Below are 27,022 nucleotides of genomic sequence, written 5' to 3'. Positions count from 1 at the left end.
TATCTCATTAGAGATGTCCCGTGATGATCAGCTACACTGTTAGAGGTGTCATGTGGATTAGCTACTTCCTTAAAGATGCTGTGTCTCCTGCAAAGGAGATGACAGTCTCTCCTTTCTTTGCCTTGGTCAGAGTTGCTCATTTCCCTCCTTGTGGGCACAGTATTGCCGGAGACTTGTTAGGAAATGAGAGATTGATTGTTGAAAGGTTCTCCCAAAGGATCCCTGAATGGGGAAAGAGTGAACATATTCCCTAAGGAGGTGAACATCTGGGACTATTTGTGAATCATAGTTAGCGGCCTCCTAGTCACATGATAATAATACTTAGAACAGATGCATGTTACCCTACCATGTGCCATGTGTCTGTTTTTTTTTAATGTAGAATTTGTTGCTTAAAATTAGTGCTTTGAGAATTTCTTCCCTGCGTATGGATTTGAAAACCCCCAATATACATACATCACCCCAGGGGTGGGGGTGTTGGACTGGGAGGCAGGGTGTGTGTGTATGTGTGTGTATGTCTGTGTGTATGTGTGTGTATGTGTGTATGTATGTGTGTATGTGTATGTATGAGAGAGAGAGAGGGAAAGAGAGAGAGAGAGAGAACATACCACTTTGAGAATCAGGTCCATAGGTGACAACAAGGGGATTTGGAGCCATGCTACATGAAGAGGGTATAAAGATCTAGGGATGTTTAGCATGGAGAAAATAAGAACTGGATGAGAGTGAACAGCAGTGTGTAGAAAAGGCATTGAATTTATTCTGGGCCTGCAGAGGTTGGGATGGGACTAAGAGATAGGAGACAGGCTGATTCTAAATTAATGTGAAAAACAACAGTGACAGCTGTGGGCAAGCAGAAAGACGCTCCCTTGTTGATTTCTCTGCTACTGACCACATTTATCCAGAGCCAACTTGTTGCAGGCTTCTTGAGGGCAACTCAGGCACATGCCGCTTAAGGGCTGGAAGAGCTGACTGGCAGGTCCGTGTGTTTTATCTCAAAAGGTAGACCAAGAACTTCTGGCTACCAACTTCAGAAGTAACGATGAACCTGAGTTGTCACTGACCGTTGCCAGATTTGTAGTCTTGGCTAGGCCCTGCTTTCCTGGTGTTTGCTTGTAAAACACTTCAGGATCCATGGATAAAGGGTGCTTTGTAGTATAAACGTTATCAAGCACACATTCCTTCCTTTCCTTTGCAGCCAAGGCTAGACATGCGATAAACATGTTTTTTCCCCACGTAACCTTTTCCATGTGGCTTTCTATACCTCTTTCCTCTGGGAATTCAGTGTGTTGAATTCTGATTTCTTGGCTTAGAATCCAAGTTGTAAAGTTTGGACTTAACTGTTTGGTTTAACCTTAGTTAAAAACCCAGATATGTGTATACACACATACTTACATTTAAGCCTAATTTGAAAATTATCCCTAAAGTATCTATGTCAATAAATGGGAAACGGTTTTCTGGAGAGAGCCGTTATTAACAAACCATCTGGTTTGTTACCTACATGGAATGTGTAGGTATGCTGGGGACGTAAATGTGTTTCAAGGCTTTGGAGGATGTAATAAATTTTTAACAAGGGTAATTCTGCTTTCCATTGGTCTTTTCCCATGAGTGGATTTTCATGCAGTTCACTGGGGACTTCCTGGGCTGAAGAGCTGGCAAGGTCATGAAACATCCCTCAAAATGCGCAACAGACTGAGTGACGGTCAGTGTCAGGAGAGGAGTTCATACACTAATTTCAGCATGCTGGTGATTCTGCCCTGAGATAGGCCAGCAGCAGGATTGGAGGCCAAGAGGGTATCATAGAAAGGGCAGATTTGAGGGAGAACCAAGACGAATTGTCCTCCTTCCCTGGGTGATAGTTCTACTAGTATCTATGAATTTCTACCAATATTACCTCTCTATTCCTGAACTGCCATTGCTATGCCAATCTGTTTTCTGTTTCTGCTACCATGGCAAGAACGTCCAGTATCAGCGACCCAACCAAGCCAAGACCAGCACTTGGTAGGGACTGGGCGGGGCCAGTGGCCACCGGCACTGGGGTGAATGGCAGAGGCTTCACTGATGTGGGTGCCGCCCCTTTCCACTGGAACCAGGGCCCCCTTAGAGATGCAGAGTCCCTTGAAGTTCAACTTGATGTAACAGAGTTAAGATTGGATTTCCTGATTTTGTGAATTCGATAGCCACACAATTCTGCGTATTGTTTTTCATCCTGGCCTGGCTCTAACGTGAAATGCCCTGTTTTGATTTCATGCCTCCAAGTTAGAGCTGTGGTCTGTTGTCCACGGGTTGTTGGGTTTGGTGGCATTTTGGCATCGGCTCAAGGTTTGTGTGTATTTCCTCTAGCTGCCACGGTTTAAACCATGGCGGTTGGGATTCCAGCATTAGGGAAGCTGGGAAGTAAACGTGAGCCCATTGGAAAGAACTTGGACGTGGGTGCAGCTGGAGCTGCTCTGTCCCCTTTGCCCTGGTCCTCGGGACCGGGGTTATTGTTTAACTGCTGCGTTGGTGACTGGAAAAAGATACTGGCCAGGACTGCAAGCAGCAGCTCTTGCTCCTTCCCCTTGTTTGTCATATTTGAGCTCTGTCAGTCTCTTAGTTTGGATGAGTTTTATTTGCGGGGAGGAGCGGATGTGTGGTGTTTCTTGAGATCATAAAGTACCGTGGAGGGAGAAAGTAGTGTTTCTGAAGGCCAAGCTTGGTGCAGGCTTCTTTCTTTCTTGGCTTCTGTGTGCTGTTATGGGTTCTTTTGTATAAACTTATTTTTTCATAGCAATACTGACTTTAAAGGAAGTAATGAAATTGGAAAGACTGAAATATTTTTTTAAGAAATCTGAACTTTTATGAATGAGGACACAAGCACATTAGGGTAAAGTACCGTTAAGTGAAGCCCAGGTGTTTATTCACAGTGAAGGCTGGCTGGTGTTTCTTTCCTGTCAATGTGAAAGGTGCTTCTGAGGCACCCAGATGGTGGGCATATCATTGTCATTCACATGCTGGAGATTGGCACGTGGGAAGTGGTCAAAAAGTTTATAGGATACAGATTTGAGGAGATAGTCAACGTACACAAGAGAACACACCTGTGAGCATCTTAGAAGCATTAATTTGCTTAAAATTTGTGTCTAATAGTTATAATGCTATTTCTTTTTTTTTAATTTCATTTTAGGTTTTGGGGTACATGTGAAGATCATGCAAGATTGTTGCATAGGTACACACATGGCAGTGTGGTTTGCTGCCTTCCTTCCCCTCAGCTATATCTGTCATTTCTCCCCATGCTATCTCTCCCCACCTCCCCACCCCCCCGTCCCTCCCCCATTTCCCCCCAACGGACCCCAGTGTGTAGTGCTCCCCTCCCTGTGTCCATGTGTTCTCATTGTTCAACACTTGCCTATGAGTGAGAACATGTGGTGTTTGATTTTATGCTCTTGTGTCAGTTTGCTGAGAATGATGGTTTCCAGGTTCATCCATGTCCCTACAAAGGACACGAACATCGTTTTTGATGCCTGCATAATATTCCATGGTGTATATGTACCACATTTTCCCTGTCCAGTCTACCATCAATGGGCATCTGGGTTGGTTCCAGGTCTTTGCTATTGTAAACAGTGCTGCAGTGACATTCGTGTGCATGTGTCCTTATAGTAGAATGATTTACAATCCTTTGGATATATACCCAGTAATGTGATCGCTGGGTCAAATGGGATTTCTATTTTTAGGTCATTGAGGAATCGCCACACTGTCTTCCACAATGGTTGAATTAATTTACACTTCCACCAACAGTGTAAAAGTGTTCCTATTTCTCCACACCCTCTCCAGCGTCTGTTGTCTCCAGATTTTTTAATGATCGCCATTCTAACTAGTGTGAGATGGTATCTCATTATAATGCTATTTCTAATTAATGAAGCAAACACTTAATAACTTCTACCTGCAATACTTTATTAGTGTATGAGGGGAAACATAAGTACTTGAAAGCATATGTTGTAGTATTTTTGTAGTATTGTTTTAAAATTCAGGCACATTTAGTTTGACTTTTCTCCCTTAAGCAGTGTTTTCTGTTACTGTGAGATAAAAGGAAATACTAAAAATGAAGTTATTTTACATGGCATTTGGAGAATAGGCTGCGTACTTTCTCATAAATGCCAAAGTTCCACAGTTAGGTCCAGTTTTCCTTGTTCCCATTGATTGTTAATGGAATAAGTGAGTATGGCATTTTCTTCGGACTCTCACATCGAGATTCCCTAAATAATGTGGTGTTGTGTTTAAGGATGAGGGTTTGGGGGCCAGAGGGCCTGAGTTCACATCCCTGCTGCTCCACGGTGCAGCGGTGGGACCCCTGCAAGTGATTCGATCTCTCAGTTTTCTCATTTGTAGTGTGAAAGGAAAATAAAGGCTGGGGACCCCAATTCATGATGCCAGAAGGAAAATAAATTAAGTCAAAAGCTGTCATGCAAGAAGCTGCCTTTCCTTTTGCTCCTAAGCAGCAGCTATAGATAAAAGGTTAAATATCCCTACAGGTAGCTAGCTACTCTGTGTTCACTTTTTTTTTTTTTTTTTTTTTTTTGACAAGTCTTGCTCTGTTGCCAGGCTGGAGTGCAGTGGCACAATCTTGACTCACTGCAACCTCTGCCTCCTGGGTTCAAGTGATTCTCCTGCCTCAGCCTCCTGAGTAGCTGGGATTACAGGTGTCTTCTACCACTCCTAGCTATTTTTTGTATTTTCAGTAGAGATGGGGTTTCACCCTGCTGGGCAGGATAGTCTTGATCTCTTGACCTCATGATCCACCCGCCTAGGCCTCCCAAAGTGCTGGGATCACAGGCATGAATCACAGCGCCTGGCCATCACTTTATCTTATCTTAAGTGCTGATTCACCAAGTGCTGGATGATTATGTGATTGACACTTTCCCTGCCTGCTCCTTTGCCCTTGCAGCAGGTGGATTACACACTCTCCCTCTTTCCCCTCCAGCCCACTTTTAGTTTTTAAACATTAAAGTCCTCAGCATCATCTTTGGAGAAAGGCACAGACCGCAGACTGTTTCTGTGATTCTGTGTTCTCTTCTTTCAGGCATGTCCTTAACCTTGGCAAAATAAACTTCTCAATGGATTGAGACTGTCCCAGATACTTTTTGGGTTACAGTAGAGTGGGCTAAATACCCCTGCCTGCCTTAGGGGCTCTATGGGGATTAATTGAGCCAGTACATGTGGAGTATTTAGAAGAGTTAAGCAATGGCTTACTGTTTGTGGTATTGTTACTACTGATATGACATTTACAAAGCCATCTCATTTTCATTCAGGTTCATTCTGATACGACTAGGTGTGCTTCGGATGCCACTTTTCCTTGTTTACCATGTTTCTATCGCATGATTGTCTCACTCAGGTGTTTTTAAAACTGTCACTTACCTTCCCAGTTCTTTCCCGCATCTCCAGGCCTGACCGGGATGTTCTTTTGCTTCTCTGTTTCACAGGATGCACGCTGCTGTTTTATGAGACGTATGGGAAGAATTCCACGGATCAGAGCAGTGCCCCTCGGTGTGCTCTGTTTGCCGAAGACAGCATAGTGCAGTCTGTTCCAGAACATCCCAAGAAAGAAAACGTGTTCTGTCTCAGCAACTCCTTTGGAGATGTCTACCTTTTCCAGGTACTGCTGGTACTTTGTAACTGGAGGTAATAGCTTATGAATTGTAGCCAAGTGCAGTAGCTCATGCCTGTAATCCCAGTGCTTTGGGAGACCGCGGCGGGTGGATCACCTGAGGTCACCAGTTCAAGACCACCCAGGCCAACATGGTAAAACCCCATCTCTACTAAAAATATGAAAGAATTAGCTGGGTGTGGTGGCAGGTGCCTGTAATCACTGCCACTCAGGAGGCTGAGGCAGGAGAATCGCTTGAACCGGGGAGGTGAAGGTTGTGGTGAGCCGAGATCATGCCATTGCACTCCAGCCTGGGCGACAAAGCAAAACTCCATCTTAACAAAAAAGAAAATAGCTTATGCATTGCTAGAATAAGAAGGAACAGAAAAGGCAAAACTTGGAAATGAAATTGAATAAATGCTTAGTCAGGCTTTGGATTTGGCCTTAAGCAAGAGAAATTGGCCTCTGCTGACTGCCAAGGTCACTGGGCCATCACCAGTGCAGTCATTCACACAGAGGGCGTTTTTCAGGTGCCTCTGAAGTCCCAGGCTGTGGCCCAGGAGATGCTTATTGGGACACAAAGAGAAAAAATCATGATCCTTGTTCTGGAGTAGCTTGTGATCCAGTGAGTGCAATGGTCAAGATTCTCAGATTTGGGGCTTTTTAAATGAAGCTTGGAGAATATTGATGGGAGAGGCTTGGGTTCTTCCCACGAATCTCAGTGGATGTCAGAGATTTTCAGGAAAACCCTCACAGGCAAATGCTATGAGGTCTTCTTTGCCTGTGGAAGTGGTCTTAGGATCTTAAGATTCAGGGTATCTACTGTTAAGAATTTTCAGTGACTTTCTGGCCAATGAGATGTCAGAGCATGGTGGTACTGAGCCATCAGCACTGGGGCCAGGCTTAGGTTTGAATCCTGGAGCTTTTGTTAGTGTTGAGTTTGTAAGTGATCTTGGAGCATGCAGCAGACTTCTCTGAGCGTTGAGTCCTTTGCCCAGTAGGATAATAATGGCTTACAGGATTGCTGTGAGAGTAAATAACATCATGTGTGTGTTAAGTGCCAGCGAAATGATAATTATGGTTATTAATTCAGAAGAGGTGAGAGTGATAGCTGGGAAGTGAACTGTGCTGCTTAAATGCCTCCCAGCCTATATCCAGTACTTGACATAGACAGTGTCGGCTGAAGGTTCCATCTGACTGGAAGTTTTATGGAAAGCCTCATAAAGCCTGGGTTTAGATCTCTCATAAAGATGGTCCTGGGTGCCCTCAGAAGCCCTGCAGAGTAATGGCCCTCTAGGCTGACTCTGGGAGTCTAGAATGCTCTGAAGTGCTCCTCCTGGGGCCAGCACTGGGTAGACTCCCTGGGACTTTCTTTAGTTGTACTGCCTTCTCAAATTGACTTGACTAACTAGAGCCCGGGCCTGAGATTTGATTTTCATTTTCCTAACAGAAAGGTTGCTTAAAACCTTCTATGATGCTTTAAAGCAAAGTAATGAATTTATGTTAGTCTGAATTGTAGGGAAGATTAAAAAAAAAAAAAAGCAAAATCTTAGGTGAATTGTGCGTGGGCTTCTTAGTGGTAAGTGTGAAATGAACATTTTATTTTGTGATTCAGGCAAAACGTCCTTAGTTTTAAGAGTTTTCCCTCCTGTGATCCCAGCACTTTGGAAGCTGAGGCAGGAAGATGGCTTGAGACCAGGAGTTTGAAATCAGCTTGGTCGACATAGCGAGGCCCCATCTCTACAAACGAAGAATAAAAAAATTAGCGGGTCATGGTGGTGCGTGCCTGTGGTCCCAGCTACTTGGGAGGCTGAGGCGGGAGGATTGTTTGAGCTCAGGAGGTCAAGGTTGCAGTAAGCTATGATTGTGCCACTGTACTCCAGCCCAGGAGACAGATTGAGACCTGTCTCAGAAACAATAACAGCAAAATTTTCCCAGGTGGTCCTATTTTGTGATCCCAGAGGCCACTTGAGATTTGACCCTGTGACTCTAATGTGTGTGGCTGTTTCTGGACGTCAAGAGAACTGAAAGTCCTTCTCAGTCTGCTTAGAATCGTACCTATTTGCCTGCTGTGCTTTATTCAAACTTTGCTTATTATTTTTAAAATATTTTTTTCTTTAAATAAATTTATTATTATTATTTGAGATGGACTCTATTGCCCAGGCTGGAGTACAGTGATGTGATCTCAGCTCACTGCAACCTCTACCTCCTGTGTTCGAGCAATTCTTGAATTCCTGCCTCAGCTTCTCAAGTAACTGGGATTATAGGTGCCCGCCACCGCAACTGGCTGATTTTTTTTTCTTTGTGTATTTTTAGTAGAGATGGGGTTTTACCATGTTGGCCAGGCTGGTTTTGAACTCCTGACCTCAAGTGATCTGTTCACCTTGGCCTTCCAAATTGTTAGGATTACAGGCATGCGCCACCACACTGGGCCTATTATTATTTTTTAATTGACATGGGGACTCACTATGTTCTCTAGGCTGGTCTTGAACTCTTGGGCTCAAAAGTCCTGGGGTTACAGGCATGAGCCACTGTGCCCAGCCAAAAATAAAATATTTTTCTTTTATAAAAATAGCATATGGTCTTTGTGTTAGAAGTCATTGAAAAGTAGAGAAAGGAAGAACCTTCCTGTATTCAAAGACAATAGCGTTATTTTGTTTCCCTCAATATACTTTTATTTATACTTTTTTGTATTGAGGCCGTATTGTAGATGTAATATATCCAGGTTTCAAAATTTCATATTCTGGTCCTAATGTTTACTCATTCTGTTAAAATTCTGAAGACAAGAATCCTTTTATTTATTTGTTTATTTTGAGACAAAGTCTTGCTCTGTTGCCCAGGCTGGAGTGCAATGGCGTGATCTCAGCTCACTGCGACCTCCGCCTCCTGGGTTCAAGTGATTCTCCTGTCTCAGCCTCCCAAGTAGCTGGGATTTCAGGTGTGCACCACCACACCTGCCTAATCTTTGTATTTTATGTATGTATGTATGTACGTATGTATGTACGTACGTATTTATGAGACAGAGTCTCACTCTGTCACCCAGGTTGGAGTGCAGTAGTGCAATCTCAGTTCATTGAAACCTTCCCCTTCCAGGTCCAAGTGATTCTCATGTCTCAGCCTCCCAAGTAACTGGGATTACAGGTGCGTGCCACCATGCCTGGCTAATTTTTGTTTGTTTAGTAGACAGGGTTTCACCATGTTGGCCAGGTTGGTCTCAAAGTCCTGACCTCAGGTGATCCGCCCACCTCAGCCTCCCAAAGTGCTGGGGTTCCAGGCATGAGCCACCACGCCTAGCCAAGCATCCTTTTAGAGAGTGGCACAGTGTTTCATGACTGTGTCTACCCTGGTCCTTATCGCTCCTGTGTTGTGGGCCAGCGCTTGTTTCTAGCTTTAGTTCCTGTTCTATTCAGCGCTCTAGGATGCTTTCTGCTCTGCTCCGAGTACCTCTGAACCTGAGTTGAATGGTTGAATGCGTTTTTGAAATTAAACAGCTTTTCCAGAGTACTTCTTGGGTTTACACATCCAAGCCCAGCCTGCCATTTCGGAGGGCACTTTTGGGGTAAAATGATCTGAAACAGGTTTTCTCCCTTTGTGTATGCAGGCCACCAGCCAGACAGATCTAGAAAACTGGGTCACTGCCATACACTCCGCTTGTGCCTCCCTTTTTGCAAAGAAGCATGGGAAAGAGGACACAGTGCGGCTGCTGAAGAACCAGACCAAAAACCTGCTTCAGAAGATAGACATGGACAGCAAGATGAGGAAGATGGCAGAGTTGCAGCTCTCCGTGGTGCGCGACCCAAAGAACAGGAAAGCCATAGAGAACCAGGTACTGTCTGTGTACACCTGCGTTTCCTTCCGTTGCTCACATCGCTTGCGCAGTGACTGGCTGGTATTTCTTGGCTTACATGTTGGTGGTATTTCTTACACCCTGGGGGAAATAGTTTCTGTGGCTTTTCATTTTAGTACCTAATGTTTGCCGTGTGGTGACATGAGTGATATGATATGCTTTACAACCTTTTGTGGCTCCACAAAATATTTTGTGACCAAAACTTAATTTCTCATTTTTTTTCTTTTTCTTTTTTTTTTTTTTTTTGAGACAGAGTCTCGCTCTTATTGCCCAGGCTGGAGTGCAATGGCGCAATCTTGGCTCATAGCAACCTCCGCCTCCCTGGTTCAACCTCCGCCTTCCCAGGTTGCCTCATAGCAACCTCCGCCTCCTGGTTCTCCTGCCTCAGCCTCCCGAATAGCTGGGATTACAGGCGCCTGCTACCATGCCCGGCTAACTTTTTGTATTTTTAGTAGAGATGGGGTTTCACTATGTTGGTCAGGCTAGTCTCGAACTCCTGACCTCAGGTGATCCACCTGCCTCTGCCTCCTAAAGTGCTGGGATTACAGGCGTGAGCCACCACACCTGGCCCCAGAACTTAATTTCTAATTTGAATAGTGCCTTCTGGCCTGGTGGATTCACTCATATATTGATGTTTTCTGGAAAAAAAAAAATCCCTGCAATAAAAGCACTAGAAGGTTAGACAGGTAAGATTCTAATATGATGGCTTTGGAAAAAGTGGTTTGGTATAACATAGCTGTTTCTGTGTTTGTGGATTACAGAAAATGAGTAAATTTTCTGTTGATAACAGAGAAGCAGCTCATGAAATGCTTTCTTTTCTCTGCTCCGGTTCCGCATTCTTATAATAAATGGTTGGTTCCTATGCCGTTTGCATTTTAGGGAAGGGAAGCAATATGAAAATTTTTATTTCCCTTTGCTCAGACGACTTAAACACTTAGACAAGTGTTAGTGGAATTTCTAGCAGCCCTATCTTAAGTCAGGTTTCCTAGGAGACAGACCTTGAGAGAGATTTAGCTGTGAGAAGTTTTACTGGGAATGCTCTTAGGGACAACTCCAGCTGGAGTGAGGGAGCAGGATCTGGGGACAAGTTCCCTTGTGATGCAGCCTGTCCCCCAGCGAGCTGTGGAGCTGGGAGGGCCATTCAGAGTTTGGAGGCAACAGGCGGCCGTGTTCCTCTCAGGCCAGCCTGGCAAGGCAGTTCCCTTCAGCAGACGTCACCTTCCACGAGGGGATCTGTGTGAGCTGGAAAAGGGAAGGAATGCCTCTGTTTTGAAGGGGGATCCGGGTGATACACTGCAGAATCCACAGCAGCTCCCTCAAAACAACTGATCAACTGTCCAATGACCTGGGAGCTTCAATGAGGAATGGGATGAAGATAGATAGTGGGCAGGTTCTTGAAATTTTTCTTCCTTTAATTACTTGGTAAGTTATTACAGAGAAACCAGGATCTTTAGAAAAAAAAAAATTCATGGTAACACAACAATTTAGACATATTGTGACGTATTAGAAAGGAATTTTGCATATGGTGTTTTATGTAAATTGCAAATTACATCATATCTCTGTTTATGTCTGAATGTTTAACCTTGTTTGGAAAGTTTTTCATCTGTGTATATATGAAAAATCCTGCATGAGGCTGGGTGTGGTGTGGTGGCTGACGCCTACAATTTCAGCACTTTGGAAGGCAGAGGCAGGCGGATCACCTTAGGTCAGGAGTTCGAGACCAGCCTGTCCAACATGGTGAAACCCATCTCTACTACAAATACAAAAATTAGCTGGGCATGGTGGTGGGTACCTGTAATCCCAGCTGCTCAGGAGGCTGAGGCAGGAGAATCGCTTGAACTTGAGAGAGGTGGAGGTTGCAGTGAGCCGAGATTGTGCCATTGCACTCCAGCTTGGGGACAGAATGAGACTGTCTCAAAAAACAGAATTCAGTATGAGTAGGAAAAAAATTCTGCCAGAAATAGGAAACTGATCAAAGGCATGCATTCATTGATACGTTAAGAATTTGGAACACTGCATCAATTGGCAATAGCAAAATAGCCAAACAATTCCCACGTCTGCCCCTCATGAATCTTCTGACTGTGTCTACCTTTGCTCCTCCTTTGCTCATATCTGCGGTTGTCTTTCTCCCTTCCCAGTTCTTTCTCTTTTGCTTATTTTCCCAGCTGCAAACACTGCTGTACCTAATAGATGCATTTGGCTTAAATAAATAAACATAATTATAAAATATGGACCCCGTTTCTAAGAATTTATCATTTAGTTGGAGAGCCAGCCTTATGAACGTGAAACTAAAGGACATTCTAAAATGGTCTAAGTTAAGTGGCAGCTGGTGTAGTTATCAAATAGGATGGGAGATCAGGGGGTTGAGGTTGTACTGTGTTCTTGAGGAAATGAAGGGTTCCTAGATGGTGTTAAAACGTTGTTAAGAGGGGCGAAGGATTTCCAGGCTGGAGGGGGTTGGGTGAGCATGGAGAAAGCATGAAGTGACCGAGTGGTGGCTTGGGGCTCTGGTTGGGAAGTGATGAGAGTTGGCAGTCAGGTTGGACAGGCAGTGCAGCTTTTTCAATCTGTGTCTTGGTCTGTAACAAAGTACTGTAAACCGGGTGGCTTATGAACAAGAGTGATTTATTTCTCAGAGTTCTGAAGGCTGAGAAATCCAAGAGGCTGGCAGATTCAGTGTCTGGCGAGGCCCTGCTTCCTGGTGTCGTAGAAGCATCTTCTTACTGTATTCTCGTGTGACGGAAGGGGCAAGGGATCTTTCTGGGCCACCTTTTATAAGGCCACTCCCCCTTTTCATGAGGGCTCTGCCATTATGACTGTCCTGCGCAGTGGATGAAGCAGCGAAGGATGAAAGACCCCGTAACTGAATGCTTGAATCACATGGCTAGTTGGCACACAAACAATTCTGAACAAAGATAGATGTTTTTGTTTTTTTTTTTTTTTTTTTTTTTGAGACGGAGTTTCGCTCTTGTTACCCAGGCTGGAGTGCAATGGCGCGATCTCGGCTCACCGCAACCTCCGCCTCCTGGGTTCAAGCAATTCTCCTGCCTCAGCCTCCGGAGTAGCTGGGATTACAGGCATGCGCCACCATACCCAGCTAATTTTTTGTATTTTTAATAGAGACGGGGTTTCACCATGTTGACCAGGATGGTCTCGATCTCTCGACCTCGTGATCCACCCGCCTCGGCCTCCCAAAGTGCTGGGATTACAGGCTTGAGCCACCGCGCCCGGCCAAAGATAGATGTTTTATCCCAGTCTCCCTACACACGACTCCTGTTTTTCACCCCGTTAGGAGGAGGTTGGGGATCTTAGATGAACAGGCACAGGTTTGGTCACAGAGGTCCCCAGGCATCTGGTAGTAGCTTCCTCTGGCATCAAGGCTGGAATGCTGAGGCTGAAGTGTCCAGTCGAGGAGATGGCAAGCCAGACTCCGGTCCCTTTCTGAGTGGCAGCGTCTCGTCCACACGAGTCTGTGTCTCAGCAGAGCAGGCTGAGCTGATTGAGGGCTTCTCTTTTTATTGTCTCTGTATGGATATCCACCTGTGTCTGGTTATCGTGAAGGTTGGTGCACCCTAGCATGTGATGTCGTCCCAAATTGGAATATCCCAACACAGCTGGGCTAAACAGATTTGGGCCTTCTGGGCATTTTGGCAGAGAGTTGCACTTACAGTAACTATGATAACATATTCACACTATACGTATAAATTGCAGTCATAACGATAACCTAATCACTACCCCTTTTAAAAAGGCCCCATAGCCAGGCACAGTGGCTCAGGCCTGTAATCTCATCACTTTGGGAGGCCAAGGCAGGTGAATCATGAGGTCAGGACCAGCCTGGCCAACATGGTGAAACCCCGTCTCTACTAATAATCCAAAAAAATTTAGCTGGACTTAGTGGTGGGCACCTGTAATCCCAACTACTTGGGAGGCTGAGGCAGGAGAATCGCTTGAACCCAGGAGGCAGAAGTTGCAGTAAGCTGAGATTTCGCCACTGCACTCCAGCCCAGGCAACAGTGAGACTCTGACAAAAAAAGAAAAAAAAAAGTCCCATTTCCTAATACCATCACCTAAAGCAACGAGGTGGGCAGATCATGAGGTCAGGAGATTGAGACCATCCTGACTAACATGGTGAAACCCTGTCTCTACTAAACATACAAAAAATTAGTTGGGCATGGTGGCATGCACCTGTAGTCCCAGCTGCTTGGGAGGCTGAGGCAGGAGAATCGCTTGAACCTGGGAGGCAGAGGTTGCAGTGAACTGAGATCGTGCCACTGCACTCCAAGTCTGGATGATAGAATGAATCTCTGTCTCAAAAAAAAAAAAAAAAAAAAAGATTTCAATATATGTATTTTGGAGGGACACATTCAGCCCATAGTGGTCTTGTATGCAAGGCTTAGATGGTAAGGTTTATTTTATACTCTGCATTCAAGAGGGGGTATAGGTTTTTAAGATGAGGACAAAGCGTGATGACAGTATCTTTGGAAGATTCGTCAGGTAGCAGCTTGGAGGTCAGAGTAAGGCAAAAGGTGTCAGGCAGTGGAGGGCGCTGTGCTGGGTGTGCAGATACAAGGGCCTGGTCCCAAGTGACACAACAGTAGTTCAACAGTTGATATGGAAAATGTATACTGGGGTGCTTAATTTTCAGCACTTCTATAGAATCTTAAAGACAGTAACTTACATCCCTGAATGGAGCTGTTGCTCAACCAGGATATGCCATTATTTAAAGAGTACCTGCTGGCAAACTCCAAAGTACAAAATAGTTCTAACAAGGAAGCTGAAACTGCCAGAGAATGCAGGTGGTGGAAGGCATTTGGGGTCCGAGAACAAAGCTGCCCACGTCGCTGGAGGGAGCGCTGTCCCCGCGAGCCCGCTTGTGTCCTCTCAGGACCCGCTCACACTAGGAGTTCGGCTCCCGGGCGGTACAGCTCTACCTCCCAGTGCTCTGTCTGTGTAGAATGTAGGGTGTCAGGCCATGGGAGAGGCAATGGGACAGATCAAAGAGCCTGAAGGAGACACGGTTTCCCCAGAGTTTTCTTTGTACCATGTCTCACCCCTGGTGCTGATTTTCCGGGATCCAGCAGCCACAGTCTGTCTATCCTGAGATGCGACTTGTGGATACGAGTGTCTCAGAGTGTTCGGAGCACCCTAGTCAAAAATCTCATCCTGATCATAATTGAGAAAAGTACAGTTTTGACTTTTCCTGGCTCTCTTAAACCCATGTATGCCTAGTGTTCCAATAATGGAACGCTAAGCATGTGGGAATTATTTATATCCTACTGCTCAGGGTCATCACAAAGGTCTGATTTAATTAATTAATTAATTAATTAATTAAATGAGATGGAGTTTCATTCTTTTTTTTTTTTTTTTTTTTTTTTTTGAGACAGTTTCGCTCTTGTTACCCAGTCTGGAGTGCAATGGCGTGATCTCGGCTCACCGCAACCTCCGCCTCCTGGGTTCAGGCAATTCTCCTGCCTCAGCCTCCTGAGTAGCTGGGATTACAGGCACGAGCCAGCGTGCCCAGCTAATTTTTGTATTTTTAGTAGAGACGGGGTTTCACCATGTTGACCAGGATGGTCTCGATCTCTCGACCTCGTGATCCACCCGCCTCAGCCTCCCAAAGTGCTGGGATTACAGGCGTGAGCCACTGCGCCCGGCCAAGATGGAGTTTCATTCTTGTTGCCTAGGCTGGAGTGTAGTGGCGTGATCTCAGCTCACTGCAACCTCCACCTCCCTAGTTCAAGTGATTCTCCTGCCTCAGCCTCCTGAGTAGCTGGGATTACAGGCACATACCACTGCATCCAGCTAATTTTTGTATTTTTAGTAGAGACAGGGTTTCACCATGTTGGCCACGCTGGTCTTGAACTCCTGACCTCAGGTGATCCACCTGCCTCGGCCTCCCAAAGTGCTGGCGTTTACAGGCATGAGCCACCATGCCTGGCCCAAGGTCTGATTTTAAAAATGAAAAAAATTGCAACCTCAGGCATACATGGGTTAAGTCTAACGTTGGAGCCATATTTCAGTCCTGTCAAAGGGATGCCCAGCTTGGAGTTTTCAGGTCTCTGCTTAGGGTCGGGTGTTCAGGTCTCAGCAGAGAAAGGAGACATTTGGCAGCACTGAGAGGCTCATAGCCTGTCGTGTGTGTGGAGGTGGCAGTTGAGGGGGTGTGTTTCTTTGTGGCCACAAGGAGGCTAAGCAAACATTATATTCCCCTGTCCGTAGTTTGTAAATGTTTAACTGATGACATCATAGTTCACGCTATTCTCTGATTAAGACGGGAGGTTACTTTAACATAAACCCGTACATAAATCCAGGGGTCTGGATGATTGAGTGGTCTGAAGAGAAGCTGTTTTGAAGAATGAGAGGAATGATCACTGTGGCCCATTATCCGTCCTTTGACAGAATAATCACTTTAGTTATTTTAAGCACACCATCCTAATACTACTAAGTTTTCATTTTTGGTTCTCCTCTCCCCGTAGCCCTGGCTCTAAAACCCCTTCCTGCATCTTCCCCGTGTCCCCTTCTCCCAGCCCCCGCCACACACGCATTCCCTTCTCATGTTGTTCTTGTGAGTTTCTGGTAACAGACAATTGAGACTGATCTTAGAAGTTCTTGGCTGGGCACAGTGACCCACCACTGTAATCCCAGCACTTTGGGAGGCCAAGGCTGGACGGTCACTTGAGGCCAGAGCCTCAAGACCAGCCTAGGCAACATAGCAAGATCCTTTTTCTGAAAAAGAAAAAAAAAAATTCTACCTGAAAATATTCTCCTCACCATATTGCACTCACCCTTTGAGATTATGATTTGGCCACGTGTTCCTGAAGGGCTGTGCAGCGTGTAGCCTGAGTGATGTTTCCTGCGCCCGTTGTCCTTGCGTCCTTTGTTAGCAGATTGTAAAGAAAGCTGTTTACTTTTTTTTTTTTTTTTTTTTTTTTTGTGGACAGAGTTTTGCTCTGTCGCCCAGGCTGGAGTGCAGTGGCACCATCTCGGCTCACTGCAACCTTCGCCTCCCAGGTTTAAGCAATTCTCTTGCCTCAGCCTCCTGAGTAGCTGGGATTACAGGCGTCTTCTACCACACCTAGCTGATTTTTGTATTTTTAGTAGAGATGGGGTTTCACCATGTTGTCCAGGCTAGTCTTGAACTCCTGACCTCAGGTGATCTGCCTGCCTCCACCTCCCAAAGTGGTGTGATTACAGGCGTGAAACTACCACGCCTGGCCAAGAGCTGTTTACTCTTTACCTGCACACACAAAGACTGGGAAACATTAAGTGGGAACAAGTGCTTGCTTAGAATTGCTTTTATAAGATATTGGACAAAAAAACTGTTAGATGAAGCTGCAGAGGCAAAGGTATTTACACATCAAGACCAATCGGGACAGGGTCTCCAAAATATTCCCTGAGCGTTCAGTTTTCTCTAAACTCCCTTTTAAAAATGTCTGAAAGAGAGCAGTGCTTTACCTACTTCGCATTTTCAAACCTCAACAAATACACATTTATTTATGTAGCTTCCTCCCCAGCGGGTTTATCTGAGAACCTCAGAGGGAGTCATTTCTAGCCTAAAAATAGAATGTACAATCTAGATTACATCACGCAAAAGAAATTCTCTGAAACAGGTTTTCTTTGAAGTACGTGGGTGGAGAAGTTCCTTTTTGAAATAAAAAGGCAGTATCACAGTTGTAACGAACCGGCTGAGCTGCGTACTGTCAGTGGTCACAAGCTCTGGGGTGTCCTGGGTCCCTGGGTGTTTCTGGGGAGGATGATGCAACTTTCATTTGAGCGTGTCCAATGTGGACCAGATCATGCCGCCATCCACACATCAGATGGCCTTTGAAGTTCCCAGGGAGGGAGAGTTGTAAATTAAGTCGGGTTAGTACTTTATTTTCCTTTCCGCTTATTATTTCAAACAAGTAAACAGGGACAAAACCTCATCACCCTTAGGCAGCCTTGGCATTCTCCCAGATGGCATCCCCCATCCTGCCTCATGATGTGTGATTCCCAGGGGAGCCAGGCCCGCTTCCCGTGGTTAATTAGGCTGGAGACGGGGAGGTGGTTGGACTACCCGGGGTTCGGCGGGGAAAGAGGGAGGGCTTGCTGGTGGGGTTGGGACTGCTCTGGATTTTGCAAAACGTGGGCCTCAGTTTAAATATTTATCTAAATACAGTTTTAGAATTATAAAGAGGTTGGACTGCATTTAGACAATTGGAAACTGCTGAGCAGAACAATGAGAACAAAGCTCTGAGAAAATATGAGGGTACTATGGTGTATTTGGGGATGAGTGGAGAGGGAAGCAGTTTGAAGAACAAACCGTTGGAGAGCAGTGTATTTGTAAGGGCGTTTGAGGGAGATAAAGCCAGATTGTTGGGTGAAGATGTGAACTGTATTCTGCAGGCAATAGGGAGATGATGAAAGTGAAAGTGTTGTTTCATCTTTTTTTTTTTTTTTTTTTTTTCAGAGTCTTGCTGTGTTGCCCGGGCTGGAGTGCAGTGGCACGATCTTGTCTCACTGCAACCTCCTTCCCTCCTTCCCCTGGGTTCAAGCGATTCTCCTGCCTCAGCCTCCTGGGCAGCTGCAATTACAGATGTGCCACCACGCCTGGCTAATTTTTGTATCTTGGTAGAGATAGGGTTTCACCATGTTGGCCAGGCCGGTCTTGAACTCCTGACCTCAAAGAATCCTCCCACCTGAGCCTCCCAAAGTGCTGGGATTACAGGCGTGAACCAACGTGCCCAGCTGGAAGTGATTTTGGCAGGAGAATAAGAACATTTGGTTTAGTTCAATGAGCGTTTGTTCAGTTCAGTGCATAGGCTGGGTCAGGCAAGTGTGCACAGATTGGAAATTCAAAGAAGTCACTATCTCTGCCCTCAGGGCGCTGTCAGTCTAGCAGGTGACAGACAGTTGAGCACGCAGTTTTGACATAATACAGTGATTCCGTGCACATGGCATTCCAGTGCTGTGGAAGATGGAAACAGGCAAAGAAGCCTCGTGTGCAGTCATGGAAGACCCTGGAGGAGGAATGCCAAATTGCTTCTTGAAAAATGAGGAGTTAGCCAAAAGGGGAAGGGAGAGGGCTCTTCCAGACCAAGGCACAGCGGGAGCAAGGGCAGTGTGGTCTTAGGCAGGTGGCCAGAGGTAGACAGAGGAAGTAGGACTGTCTGTCACGCTCTCGTCCTGGTACCACTGCAGAAGCCTCCAGTTTGCGTTCGCCCGATGCACCTTCCATGTAACAGCCAGACTGGATTGCATCTGAAAAACATATCTGGGTCGGACGTGGTGTCTCAAACCTATAATCCCGGCACTTTGGGAGGCCGAGGTGGGCAGATCACTTGAGGTTAGGAGTTCGAGACCAGCCAGGCCAACCTGGTGAAACCCCATCTCTACTAAAAATGCAAAAAGAATTAGCCAGGTATCATAGCACGTGCCTGTAATCCCACTTGGGAGGCTGAGGCAGGAGAATTGCTTGAACTTAGGGAGCGGAGGTTGCCTTGAGCTGAGATCACACCACTACACTAGAGCCTGGACAGCAGAGTAGTATGTCTCAAAAAATATAATAAAATGAACATAAAATAAAAAGCACATGTGATCCTGTGATTACCGGATAAAGTCCCTGATAACCTCCCCACCTTGACCTTTATCTGCCACTCCAGACCTCCTCTGCAACCCTGAGCTCCGCATTCTGGTCCTTACTTTGGGTTTTTCCCCAGACAGAGACTTGTGTGCTGTGCACAAGTGTGCCCTGCTCCCCTCCCACCCTCTTCACCTGGCTCACCTGTCTCGACTATAATAAGCGTTTAGGAGTCACTTCCTCCAAGGCGCCGACCTTGACCACCCTCTTGCCCACTCCATCAGGAAGCCCCTCTCCTCCCACAGTTCTCCATGTCTATGCCACTGCTCTCCTCTGTGGCTTTGTAATGATTTCTTCCTGTGCAAAGTTGCTCCTGCTATAAAATACACGCTCCTGGAGGAACCGTGACTTTTCTGTCTCTGAACCCTCAGTGCTTTGCTTGAGTTCATGAATGTGTGGATGCACCTCTGTCTCATCTGTCTGAGGATGCTTTCCTCCTTACTGCTGGAATAGAGTTCTTCTCTGAGTCAGTCCCCACCCACTCCCCAGTGTTCTAGGCCGTCCTGCTTCACCCCTGGGTAGCAGCACCCCTGTTCTCACACCTCTCCTCCCTGTTTTCTCAGGGCTCCTCCCTGAGGCCACTATCATATGTAGTTTCACAGTAATCCACAAGGTAAAGATGTAGATATAGCACCTGTTTGATGGATGACTAAATTTATCCTTAGGAGAAGTACATTTCTTTTCTTCTTCTCCTCTTCTTCCTTCTTCTTCCTCCTCTTCCTCTTCTTTTTCCTTTTTTAGAATTAAAAAATATTTAAAAAAAATAGAGACAAGTTCTCAGTATGTGTCCAGGTTGGTCTCGAACTCCTGGGCTCATGCAATCCTCCTGCCTTGGCCTCCCAAAGTGCTGGGATTACAGGAGTGAGCCACTGTGCCCGGATGAGAAGTACACTTTCTGTGTAAGTATCATTTACTAACTGATTGCATCACTGGAGCTCCAAGAAGTACATTTGCTAATGTCACACAGCTGGTAAGTGGCAGCGCTGGGATTTGGACACAAATCTGTGCTCCTAATTCATGGGCTCTACTGCTCCGTAAGACTTGGGTAAATCAGATGATGCTTTGCTTGCTAACTAAACCAGGTGATGAATTGTTTCATATAGAATAGAATCCTTGGCTGGGTGCGGTGGCTCATGCTTATAATCCTAGCACTTTGGGAGGCCAAGGCAGGCGGATCACAAGGTCAGGAATTCAAGACCAGCCTGGCCAACACAATGAAACTCCGTCTCTACTAAAAATACAAAAATTAGCTGGGTGTGATGGTGGATGCCTATAATCCCAGCTACTCTGGAGGCTGAGGCAGGAGAATCGCTTGAACCCAGGAGGCAGAGGTTGCAGTGAACTGAGATTGTGCCACTGCACTACAGCCTGGGCAACAGAGCTAGACTGTCTCAAAAAACAAAATAAAAAAAGAATAGCATCCTTGATTTACTTGTTTTTATAACTTGGATTTTTCAGGTTGATTTGATGGGAATTACATTGATTATAAAACTGAGTGAACTTTTTGGTATGGGAATTATATCTCAAAGGAAAAAATAGTAAAACCAAATCTCTCAACTTTAGCCGGTTGTTCCAACTACTGGTAAATTTTAGTGTAATCTGTGTCACTGACTGGTTCTTCTATGAAGATAGGTTTTAGTATTTGGAAAGCATGGAATGGGAGTTTTTCAGCTTCTTACACCAAAAAAGGAACACGAATTATAGGACAAACCTAGTAATAGACAAATGACTACATGCTGCTATTAAATGACTAAATGGCAGAAAATATTTTTCTAGGACCTCTGGGTGTGGCAGGAATGTACTTGTCATCTTTTCTAAAAGATGTATCACTTATTCATTTGTTATTTTTAGCATTAGACTTCATCCCTCTCCCTCCCGCTTTACTACAGGAGACCATAACCTTTCAGAGTTCATTAAATAATAGAGCTGTGTTAGCAATCAACAGGAACATTTTGCATTGAATTTGTGCCAGTGTTTAAAAACGAGAGTGTTCCCCTGTAATCTGGTTATTAGTAACTTCTTTCATTACAATGAAAGAAAGTCTTGTCATTTTTATGCTTTGAGCATGGACATTAAAAGAAACAAAAGCTCAATCTATGTGGAAGTTATTTATTATTATTTTTGACAGGATCTCACTCTGTCACCCAGGCTGGAGCATGCAGTGGCCCTGTGTAGGCTCACCGCAGCCTCGACCTCCTGAGCTCGAGCTATCCTCCCACCTCTTCCTCCGGCATAGATGGGACTACAGGTGTGCGCCAGCTGCACCTGGCTAAGTTTTGTAGTTTTTATAGAGATGAGGTTTCACCGTGTTGACTAGGCTGGAAGTGTTTTTTGTTTTTCTTTTTATGTCATATCTTGATGTTTATCTATTAAAAAAAAATAAGAAAACATCTAGAAACTTAGAAAAAGAGGGTGGGGTATCTTGGATTAAAAGGGACTGATTTTGGGCATTTTAGTTTTTGATAATGTTAGAAAAAAAATCTCCAGGAACACCTTGATAAATATGGTCAGGTAATACATGACTATTTTAGTGATGATTATCATTATCATTCAACTGTACCAAATCTCAACTAAATTATAGCTAAAAGACTGTCTTTTATTTTTTCCTTTACCCTTTAAAATATGTGTCTTTGTCTTTTCCTTTGTGCCACCTTCTGAGGAATTGTTATACAATGTTTTTCTTGGCTGGGAGGGGTGGCTCCTACCTGTAATCCCAGCACCTTGGGAGGCTGAGGCAGGAGGATCACGAGGTCAGGAGATTGATACCAGCCTGACCAACAGGGTGAAGCCCTGTCTCTACTAAAAATACAAAAAATTAGCCGGACCTTGTGGCATGTGTCTGTAGTCCCAGCTATTTGGGAGGCTGAGGCAGGTGAATGGCGAAGGTTACAGTGAGCCAAGATCATGCCACTACACTCCAACCTGGGCCACAGAGTGAGATTCCATCTCAAACAAACAAATAAATTAATAAATTAATTTAATGTTTTTCTTTCAAGTTAACATTACTTTAAATTTGGGCTGACTTTGAATGTCAAGGCTGATAGGTTATTGAAACGTAAAGTGTTCAATAGAAATAGGGCCATAAATGAGAGTGTGGTAGTCTTTTTTTTTTTTTTTTTTTAGTTTTAAATTATATTTTATTTAAATATTGGATTTATGATAATTGAAAAGATCTTTTAAAATCTAAAATCTCCTATTTTAAAACATAAAATCTAAAATATCTTATTTTAAAACATATCCAAAGAATACAGTAATAAGTGCTTAGACACCATTATTCCAATGGAAACTTTATAATATCTAACATGCTATCATTTTCCTTCAAGCCTTCTTAAAATGCTCAGTTCTACAATTTCTTTGGCTATTGGGATCACTTGGAAAGCTTTTAAAAATTGCAGTGCCCATGAACCAATACCCATGACCAATTAAATCTAACTTTCTGAGGATGGGACACAGATATCAGTATCTTTTCAAGTTTTCCAAGTGATTCCAATATGCAAAGTTGAGATCCACTACCCTAAGGGCAAGAGTCTTTTCAAATGGGCAGTTTGCCTAATAGATATGGATGTGGATGGATAGAGATATGAATGTAGATGGAGATGGAATATTTCTACTTAAACCTTATGCCAGTCAAGTTAAAGTTTTGCCGTTACATTTTGTCATTATCTCTGAAATGTGTTTGGTTGAAATCCAAGGAAGATAAATGAGCACTCCTCTTAGAAATGGTTGAATTTGGCAGACATCACGACTTCCATAAACAAACTGTTCAACAAAATTAATTCTTGGAATCATTATAACTTTAAGAATAGGAGTTAAAGAAATATGTGACAGGTGTTATATGTAGCTGCAGTAAACATAATGGACCTCCTCCTCTGTAGAATACCTGGGGCTATATGGGCAGAGATAAAGTTGACAGGTGAAAATGTAAGTGAAAGTTGCCGAGGTCACTGTTGGGATAGTGCACGGGCATCTGCCTTACGAGTCAGAAAACCTGGGAATCAGGGGCCCCATTGTCGCTATTTGACAATGTCCCTGTTCCCCACATGTTGTTCACATCAGAATCAGCTTTGGGTCTGCTACTCTGGTAGGGTGAGCTTTTTACGTGACCCTGGTCAAATGACCCTGGTCAAATCGCTTCTCTTCTGAACGTAAGTCTCAACTGCTAAGAAATGAAGATACGGTAACATCAACTCCTTGGCAATTTCATTGCCTTTCTAAATACGATACGGTCTCTTGTGAGCCTGTGGGTCCAGTCCTCCCTCCTCTTCCTTCCCTCCATGAAACCTGAGCATCTGAATCCGGGGCCTCACCATACTTTTACTTGAATATTCTTTCAAGTTCCTCTCCACAACGTTGGTGAGTCTGTGGAAAGAAAAGTCAAATATTTCATATTGATTCTTATTCAACCACAAATCTTCATTTAAGCTCCGTGACTGGTTCTTTCTATAAAGAACCATGACCTTAGCAATAAGATGAATATTATCTTTCAGCGGGGAATAGGTATGTGAGTAAAGGTGGTGGAGGGATGAGGGCTTTGTAAGTCAGGGGTCTCCAAACGGAACCATAGGATGTGTGTATACAGGAAGAGGTGTGCGTATGTGTTTGTGTAGGGAAAGAAAGAGAGATTTATAATAAGAAATAGGCTCATGCAGTTATGGAGAAGGGCAAGTCCCAAGATCTACAGGGCAAGTCAGTAAGCTGGAGACCTGGGAGAGCCAATGGTGTAGTTCCAGGCTGAGTCTAAGGCGTGAGAATGAAGAGAACCGATCGTATAGTTCTAGGCTGAAGACTGGCAGACTCAAGATTCAGGAAGAGCCCATGTTTCAATTCAAGTCCAAAGCCAAATTCCAAAAAAAAAAAAGCCAATGTCCCAGTTTGAAGGTTGTCAGGGAGAAGGGGTTCTCTATTCCTTGAGGGGGAGTCAGGCTTTTTGTTCCCTTCAGGCTGTCAGCAGATCCGATGAAGCCCACCCACATTAGGGAGGGCAATCCACATTACTCAGTCTACCCATTTAAGTGTTAATCTCACCCAAAACATCCTCAGACACATCCAGAATAATGTTTGAGTAAATAGCTGGGCACCCCATGTCCCAATCAAGTGAGTACATAAAACTAACCGTCACACGGGTGCATCCCTTTGAGCTTAGGAGTTTGAGGCCAGCCTGAGCAACGTGGCAAAACCTGGTCTCTATTAAAAAATACAAAAATTACCCAGGAGCGGTGGCATGCACCTGTGGTCCCAGCTACTTGAGAGGCTGAGTTGGGAGGATCACTTGAGCCTGGGAAGCAGAGGTTACAGTGAGCCAACGACATGCCACTGTACCCCCAGCCTGGGTGTCACAGTGAGACCCTGTCTCAAAAAACAAGATGCTCCAGTCAGAATAAGAATGAGAAGGGTAAGGAACATTTTGAAATAGAGTAGTCATAAGGTTACTTTTCCTTTGTGTTTTCTACTAAATTAAATTTTAAACAAACTCTATAGTATACAGTTTATAGAGATACTGGTTGTCTTGAAACTTAATAAGGTATAATCAAGACAAGAAACATCTTGATTTTTATAAGGTCTCCTTTGGGCTATTGGGGTGTCCCAGCCCTGTCACCTTTCTGACAAACGGAAGCCTCTGGGTCCATGTTCTTCCTGTGAATTCACCTGTATTTTGTCCCAAGCTTTATGTGGAGAGGTCTATGAGTGCTGAAGATTATTAAAGTGTTTCTGATAAAACTTTACAATTCCCCGCTTAAACCTAGAAGGCGGAGGTTGCAGTGAGCCGAGATCGGGCCATTGCACTCCAGCCTGGGCAACAAGAGCAAAACTCTGTCTCAAAAAAAAAAAAAAAAAAAAAAAAAAAAAAAAAAAAAACCAGCAACAACAAACAAACAAACAACTTTACGATTCCCTGTGTATCCTTTGGGACAGAACTGTCTTTACCTCTCAGTGCTGCTTTGATGTGTAGCCACACAAATACATTAAATAATACTTTAAAAAATACTTTTTAAACTACAGGATTCAGTGCAAATACAAGAGATTGTCTTCTTCCCCAGTCTATGGTGATTGGCATAGACCTGTATTTTATTTTATTTTGTCTGTTTTTTTTTTTTGTTTGTTTGTTTTTTTTTTGTTTTTGTTTTTGTTTTTAATGAGATGGAGTCTCACTCTGTCACCCAGGCTAGAGTGCGATGGTGCGATCTCGGCTCACTGTAGCCTCAGCCTCCTGGGTTCAAGTGATTCTCCTCCTCTGCCTCCTGAGTAGCTGAAATTACAGGCATGTGCCACCACACCTGGCTAATTTGTTTTGTATTTTTAGTAGAGACGGGGTTTCACCATGTTGGTCAGGCTAGTCTTCAACTCCTGACCTCAAATGATCCACCCACGTCAGCCTCCCAGAGGGCTGGGATTACAGGCATGAGCCACTGTGCCTGGCCTTTTTTGACTTTTTAATCCACCATGGATGGCATGGGCACCTTTGCCTTCTGGTATCCAATGACTCATTCATTTTCTTTTTCTTTACTTTTTACTTTTTGGAGATGGTCTCATTCTGTCACCCAGGCTGGAGAATAATGGCATGATCTCAGTTCACTGCAACCTCCACCTCTTGGGCTCAAGCGATCCTCCCACCTCAGCCTCTCGAGTAGCTGGGACTACAGACATGCACCACCATGCCTGGCTAATTTCTGTATTTTTTGTAGAGACAGGATTTCACCATATTGCCCAGTCTGGTCTCAAACACCTGGGCTCAAGCAATCTTCTTGCCTTGGCCTCTCCAAGTGCTGGGATTACAGGCACGAGCCACCATGCCCAGCCAGCTCATTCATTTTCTTTCCTTTCCTATCTTCACCCTCTATACAACCTTCAGAAAATTCTGATAAACTCTTTTATACTGAGGCATAAATGAGTGTAATAAACTTTAAAGCAGTATCCAGACTAGAAATGCCTTTTAGAAGACAAAGGAATCAATCTATAATTGTGGATTTTCTAGAATCATCTGGAGAAAAGATGTTTAGGAAACAGGACTGAGAGTGTAGTTTTTACTGAACCTTAAGTAAGGTGTCAGTTTGTACCCATCCTTCATTCGGGAATCTAGAATTCTCTTATATGGTAGGATCAGGAAGACACTTGTAGTTTCAATTCGAACTGTCTTGTTAGTCTAGAGCAGGGGTGTTCTAGACTAGGAAAGTAAACTTTCACTTGAGTGGGAGGATTGCTTGAGCCCAAGAGGTGAAAGTTGCAGTGAATTGAGATCACACCATTGCGCTCCAGCCTGGGTGACAGAGTGAGACTGTCTCCAGAAAGAAAAAACAGAAAAGAAAATGAAAGAGTCATTGGATACCAAAAGATAAAGATGCCCATGCCATCCACGGTGGATTAAAAAGCCAAAAAAGGCCAGGCACGGTGGCTCCCGCCTGTAATCCCAGCCCTTTGGGAGGCTGAGGTGGGCAAATCATTTGAAGTCAGGAGTTCAAGACCAGCCTGACCAACATGGTGAAAACCCATCTCTACTAAAAATACAAAAAAAAAAAAAAATTAGCCAGGTGTGGTGGCCTACACCTGTAGTCCCAGCTAGTAAGGCCGTGCACTAGAATCCCAGGAGGTGCTTATGAGATGTAAACCTTCCTAGGCCTCAGACCTAATGGATAGAATCTTTAGGCATAGGACCTGGGCATCTGCATTTTTAAAAGCCAACAGATCATTCTGTCCATTCAAGGCTGTTACCAGTAGGCCACCGCATTGCTAATATGGATGTACAGGATCTTAAGTGAGGTTCCATTCATTACGGATGTTGACATTGTTTCAATGCGCCTTGAAACTCAACTGTTTTGCTGATAAATGCTGATCAAGAAATTCTTTGTGCAGATCTTGTGGCTGTTTTTCTTCCATGCAGAAAAGTTGTGTAGCGACCACTGTAAGAAATAGACACAGAGAACTTGGAGGAGGTCTGGGGAATGCC

General features: G+C 44.4%; 1 protein-coding gene across 7 annotated transcripts in view; it reads left to right on the top strand.

The window, feature by feature from the left end:
* Window positions 1–27,022, top strand: part of TIAM2 (TIAM Rac1 associated GEF 2) — a 268,861-nt gene that overhangs the window by 142,912 nt on the left and 98,927 nt on the right. For all 7 annotated transcript variants that reach the window (XM_074397228.1, XM_074397223.1, XM_074397222.1 and 4 more), the window contains 2 exons: window positions 5,451–5,623; window positions 9,216–9,440. In XM_074397228.1, the coding sequence (XP_074253329.1) occupies window positions 5,451–5,623; window positions 9,216–9,440 (398 nt within the window). The remainder of the gene's footprint in view (window positions 1–5,450; window positions 5,624–9,215; window positions 9,441–27,022) is intronic.

Source organism: Saimiri boliviensis, chromosome 4 (genome assembly GCF_048565385.1).
Source record: "Saimiri boliviensis isolate mSaiBol1 chromosome 4, mSaiBol1.pri, whole genome shotgun sequence".
NCBI lineage: Eukaryota > Metazoa > Chordata > Mammalia > Primates > Cebidae > Saimiri > Saimiri boliviensis.
This window is presented reverse-complemented; position numbering and strand designations above follow the sequence as displayed.